At 38.3% G+C, this 6613-nt stretch overlaps 1 protein-coding gene across 1 annotated transcript; it reads right to left on the bottom strand.

Annotated features, from left to right (window-relative positions):
- Window positions 1-195: 195 nt before the first annotated feature.
- LOC107726151 (CDP-diacylglycerol--serine O-phosphatidyltransferase-like) lies at window positions 196-6402 on the bottom strand. Its single transcript, XM_016535658.1, has 5 exons — window positions 6028-6402; window positions 5728-5812; window positions 1005-1188; window positions 628-828; window positions 196-412 (listed from the first exon to the last, which is right to left on the bottom strand). Exons 1-5 carry the CDS (start codon window positions 6213-6215, stop codon window positions 303-305), a joined length of 768 nt encoding a protein of 255 aa, XP_016391144.1. The 5' UTR covers window positions 6216-6402; the 3' UTR covers window positions 196-302.
- Between the last annotated feature and the right edge of the window lie 211 nt (window positions 6403-6613).

Here is a 6613-nt window from a genome sequence, read left to right on the forward strand (position 1 = left end):
TTAAGTGGATGCAACATGTTCACTGTGTTATAAATCATCATACTCTTAAAAGCTATAACCACAAATAAGTAAATATTATAAAACATTAAAACTGTTCTTATGAATATTCATAAGATGATATAACATATTATAAGGGTTTTTATAATGCATTATGCATTCATTATAATGCCTTAAGAATACCCTTATAATTGTATTATAAATGTGGGCTTCATAGAAAGTGTTACCAAAAATAGTTTTCCGAGTTTCTAAATTGGTTTGATTTTCATTTGCAGGAAGGAGAAGCCTCATATGCCATTACCCCTTTACACTTTGCTGCTCCACAGGGTTGTTGGAAACAATATGTAGGAAATTGACCATAACAAGTAGTAAACGCATGCTGGAGGAAAGGAGGAGCAAAACACCATGGCAACTCCTAGAAAAAGAGAGGGAAAAAAGTTGAAAGTAGTTATTCAGTAAATAATTGTAAATATTTAATTGTACATGCTAATTTCCCTATTTTTACATTTAACACTCGCTTAATCTTTAAAAGCACCAATACCTCACACTACTAAAATGCAATCTTTAGCAAATCTCAAAATGAATATCTGTTTTTCATGATGTACTTTATAGTGTTGTGTCTGGCTTTACCTCCGATGTAGACCACCTTCTTCCAGGTCTGAGACTCCAGTACTCTGTCATGTGGGTAGAAGTTCTGACTGACCATGAAGAGAATCATGGCCACTGCTAGGATTCTCAGTACTGCCATATTTCCTCCAGTCAGCAGAGAAACACACACCAGGATGGCAGAGGAGTAGATGCATGGTAGGCCACGGTACATGAATGGGATTCCTGCAGAAAACAGCAGACACACTTTTAACTGACAGCCACTTTATTTAGTGATATGCACAGTTACAAACAGCTGTGCTACTTGTATGTATATATATATATATATATACACACACACATGTGTATGTATATGTGTGTGTGTGTGTGTGTTGAAAACAATTTTGGTGTAAGTTCCTCACCACTAGAGAAGAAGCAGAGACGAGTATAGACAGACAGCACATACAACATGCACAGGATGTTATCCAAAAGACTGGGTGTCCTTAAGATGAGAGATGTTGCTATTCCAAATGTTGTGAAATCAGCAAAATCATCCAACTTTGCACCTGCAGTACAAAAAAAGTACACTGCAGTACATTGTTGACACTGACACTGTCTTAAAAACAACATTCATGGCGCAAGACACTGGAAAAAAACATCAAGACTCAAAGCAGCTGCCAAGGATGCCAGCTAGAAATGCTGTCAGACTTAAAGGGATAGTTCTGTTACATGTTCCGCTGTCCTGTTTACTGACTCTTATTTGGAAGTGTTCATAGTCACATAGTGTTCACTGCCTCCATAGTCACCCTCATTTGTTTCATGGTAATTCATTAGCCTCACCTGTTCCTCATTAGCCCCGTGTATTTATACCAGAGATTGTCTTACTATTGGGAGATGAGAGGGTCTGTATTACTTGCTATTGGAGAAAGCATAACGGCTTACTTGGATTACGTGCGCCTTAATAACCGATCACCAGGGACGCGGGAAGTAGGGGTGCTGAGGGGGCTGCAGCACCCCCTGTTTTCACATGGTTGCAAATGCAACGCCAAGTTTGTTCATTTAAATTTATTCAGTTTTAGCATTTAATAATTTATTTGTAATGATCTCTGAAATGTAAATTGTAAGTGGGCTATAATAAACCCATGTTTATCTTTATAAACATGATTAATTTTACTTGTGATGTTCTCTATATGGGATGATTAGCTTAATCCTCATGAACACGTGACGCTAGCGCGTGGTATCAGACATGAACTGTACAGAATGCGAACAAGATTAACTTTAATACTTTAAAAAAGTATTAAAAACTTTAAAAAGGAGATAATGGCGCAAAAGCGAATATCAGATTTTTTTAAATGCCCATCCCAGCAAAAACTTTCCAAAATCAGCACCCAAACAACACCAGCCTCAGCACGAGCACCGACGTAAGTGAACCAGCCCCCCCACACCCACACACACAGCACCCCCAACCGAAAACATATTCTCGCGCCCCTGCCGATCACATTACAACCTTGACGTCTTTGAATTTCAGTCAGAGTTGTGACACTCAATCGCTGTTTACGGATAGCATAGGAATGAATGAGAAGTGCTGTAAGCTGAATCCCACCTGTCGCAAAAAGTCAGTCACTTCTCTTATAAAATCGCATTTTTTTTCAGTGTAAACTCTAAAATGGGTTCAATCCAAAAGTATTGCTTAGTGTAAAACATGTTGAAGATTAGCCGATAGGCTGTCGATTCATTAAATGATGAGCTGTTTCCTCTAAAAAGCTGTTTATTCAGTGTAGTGAAGCCTTTCCTCCATTAGTCTCATGTAGCCCAAGAGGCCATATGACTGACAGGTAAAGCAACCAATCACGTTTCGTTTTGTGCTGCGTCATGTTTAGGGGCATGGAAATGTCGCCACAATAACAGACCGGTGTGTAAAGCTCTCGGACGGACATATTTTAAAGATTCTATGCAGTGAACTTTAAATCTCACTACGGCTTTCATCTTTCATGAGGGGGTTTGGCGCCACTGCATTTTTGTTTCCAGGCGGAACGCTAAAGAACGCGACACACACGTCACCCAGAAATCCTGTATAATCTAACCAATCCGATGATGACTTAAACTCCTGAAGTGTTTCCAGCTAAGTGCCGTATGCATCAGACGTTCAGCCAGCGATCCGTGGGCATGACGTTTGAGGCGTAGACTATTCCTCCATTGACATCCATTCAAATAAAACGGCCTCTGGTCTCCTTTCCATTAGCATTAGCCGTTACGCTTTTTTTGGCTAAAGCCTCGTACACACCGGGACGATTATCGCGCGCGCTTATCACCGACGTTTTTTGACGCGTCTTTTGTGTTCAAGACCCAAGCCCAAGCGGTTTTCGCAGGCGATGAGCCGAGTGAACGTGCAAATTCACTCCCTGACATTAGATGGCGCTTAATGAAAAACAGAAATACCCCGGTACACATCGAATCCTATTTGATCTGCAATTCCTCTCCATAACAAATCCCTCTTATCGAGATTTTTGTAGTCGCTGTCGCGTTTGTCATAAAGCCCTTTGTGTTCAGACACCAATGAGACCAGCAGCTACATTCATCTTGCCTCGATGCATCTTCTTGGCCTACTTACTTCCTCTTTTTCGTTAGGTATCAATGTGTGCTCGGCAAGACCGTTTTGTGCTTGAGCGCCACCTCGAATGTTATTGGCAGACTGCACGTCTGGATATATCTTTAGAAAATGCAATCACAAACTATATATATTGCCAGTAAAACTAAGATATCATTCTAATATGACTAGGAATTAGACTTAAAATAAATAAAAGTACCATTCAGCTGTTGGAGAGTGTTGCTATATAAACTTCAGCAGTGCTAGTGCATTAAATCATTAACTGGTGCTAAACTGCTCACTGCATCATATAATTAACAACTCGAACCATCAATGTATGAATCAAACTCACTTAAACAGCCAACAGTTTATTTTCTACGCATCATTTTTTTATATCCATGTATGTGGTTACAGTAAAATAATATAAAACAGTGAAATCGCTCCGGAAATCTGTCCTGTCTTGCCTGCACTCGAGGCAGTGACGTGTGAGTGCCACTGACAGATTCTTCACTCCTATTGGTTGTCGCTCGCGAAATTCGCTGTTCATTTGCATGAAGTTAAACATTTCTTAACTTTTGTCGCTTGACTCGCATCGCTTGACACGCCCACATTCTGTCGCCAACGGTCACTGTCGCTCGTGTCGCCGGAAGTCGCCAGCTCTCCATTGAAAATGAATAGGAGTATGTCACTTTGTCGCTGTGTGTCGCTGGCGGTGTGAACGGGGCTTAATGGTTGCAGGCTTGCCTTCTAGTGGCTTTGTTTATACCCCTGTGGTTCAGTCTTGGTTTGTTGGTTGTTGTCTGTATATTCTATTGTATAGCTGTTGTGTGGTTCTGCCTTATTGTTTATTAAATAATCTGCTGCATTTAGATCCTTGTCTCACCTCATCCTTGCCAGATCGAGACAAGTTCACTCAAAAATGAAAATGAACCATGAGAAATTTTCATGCTACTCCAAAAGAGCTTATCATAATCTACAAAAAACATTCAGGACTCGCTTTATCGCTAGTGAGGTTGCAGTGTTTTCATCAGGTTGGGACATTTGAGTGTGTCCAAACAAACGGGCAGGAATTTCAATCTCGTGGTCAACAATTTGAGCAATGTCAGATATGCTGGGGGTCCAAAGCATCAGGATTTAACAGACAATCAGAACATAATCCCCCTGAATTAGGCTGCTTCATCACAAACAAACTGTTCAATTGACAAAAAAGGGAAGCAAAACACCCATCAGTGAGATCATGCAGAACAACAGGCAACAGTATGCAGCTCAAGAGTACAGGTGACTTGGCACTGTGAGGGCACCACAAAACTATTTCAGGCAGCTGAGTGGATGTGAGCACCTGCACACAAGCCACTGGTTTTCCACTACAGAGCTGGCAAGGTTGTGACTTCATTTTAAATATTACACTAAGAAAAAAACCTATGGATTTATTTATTAATAATTTTTATTTGATTTAGCAGAAATTGATTTAGTTTTATACCATAGCAGTGGTATAAAAAATGTAGGAATAGATGATCAATGTAATAATTCAAACTTTCAGCTTTTTTAAAGATTTATTTTTGGCGTTTTGCCTTTATTACGATAGGACAGTGTAGAGTAAACAGGAAGCAAAGCTGGAGAGAGAGAGAAGGGTGGGATTGTGAAAAATCGGGATGCCCGTAACGCAGCAGCATTATATGTCAGTGCGCTGCCCACTAGGCTATCGCCGCAAAACAAACTTCTTGTTTTTTGAATGGACAAATTAACAGTCATATTTAAAACCGGTCCCACTTTATATTAGGTGGCCTTAACTACTATGTACTTACATTTAAATTAATCATTTGGTACAATGCACTTATTGTGTACATACATGTTTTTACATTGTACTTATATTTTTAAAAATACCTATTAAAACCTAACAGACATAGCTGAATTTTAAAACGCTGCATTGTCCTCACCGTGCTTTGTTCTATACTACGCTTTTTTCGTTTATTTGCACATATGCAGTTTTTTGTAGTCCTGTGTATCTGTGTAATATTATCGGCCCTTATTCTAGTTCTTATTTGATTCTTACATAATTTTAATTCTTTGTAGTTTTTATTTAAATTTTTAGTAGTTTATTTAATCCTGTTTAATCTGTGTTTACCTTGTAGTTTGGTGTTGTAACACCGTGGTCCTGGTAAAACACACTGTATATGGTGGTAATAATAACTGACTCTCATTTATTGCATATTTTAAAACAATAAATTAATATTCATTGATATATTTAATGTTTCAAAATGTAGTTAAAACTATAATAATGTAAAAAAAAAAAAAACATTTAAATGCTAATTGCTTTTCCAAACAATTTGCCAACTGCCTTTTTTTTTTTTTTTACATGTTTACATTTGGGTTATTAATCCAATGGATCATTAAGGATTACTGATCATTTATTCCTTCCCTTCATTTTATTTATAAGTGGTGCTCCATAAGGGGACTGTAGATGAAAGCATCTAAAGATGTCTAAAGCAACAAGACTCACCCCTGGCCCCACTCACTTGTATTGAAGGACAATCAACACTACTCACCCAGTGCAGAACAGCATTTAGTTGCCTAGCAACTGCTCCATCTGCCAAATCCAGCAGGTAACCGATCAGAACCAGCCAGCACGAGGCATGATGATGGCTGAGAATAACAATGGTGGCAGGGCCATAAAGAAAGTACAAAACATTGAGAAAGTTAAACAAAACAAACTTCACTGTAAAGAGCAAACTTTTTTAGCTGTTGTTTGAAATTCCTTCTTTCTACTTTCTAACACAACATTCACTTTTTGAATTTTTATTGTTATATTTTTGTATGCATTTGGTTTTCTCTGCAAAATCAAAAGCATGAATGCATACCCATTGAGACTGCAGAGGATTGAGGCCATGCCCATGAGCATGTTGGCAACAGAAAGAGCGTTGGCAGCATTTTTACTGGCAAACTCCTTTAGATGCACCCAGTTAGCTCGTTCGTTCAGGAGCAGTTTGTTAGCGCCCTGGAAAAAGGCTACCAAAAAGAAACATGAGCAATTACACAACAGCTCCATTTATCAGTGCATGGTTTGGAGAGTTCTCAGTTACGTAAAAATATATTAAGGGAGTATGAACTGACTGCATTCCACTTAAGTCAACTAGTTAAACTTTAAAATATCTGTTAATTAACTCTAAAGTGCAAATTCCTCTATAGTCTAAACATGTGATGTTTGTAATTATTCACTCAATCTCTCTACAACTTATTAACATAGTAATATTAACATATTAAATAAATAACCACCAATGACTCTCTCACTTATTGCAGAAAGTGTTAAAGCCATGTTTTTCAGAAAAAAAAATTAAAATCTATGATTCTCTTTAAAGTATTAGTCCACTTCCAGAATAAAAATTTCCTGATAATTTACTCACCCCCATATCATACAGAATGTTCATGTCTTTCTTTCTTCAGTCG

Source organism: Sinocyclocheilus rhinocerous, unplaced genomic scaffold (assembly GCF_001515625.1).
Source record: "Sinocyclocheilus rhinocerous isolate Xijiao unplaced genomic scaffold, SAMN03320098_v1.1 scaffold5476, whole genome shotgun sequence".
NCBI lineage: Eukaryota > Metazoa > Chordata > Actinopteri > Cypriniformes > Cyprinidae > Sinocyclocheilus > Sinocyclocheilus rhinocerous.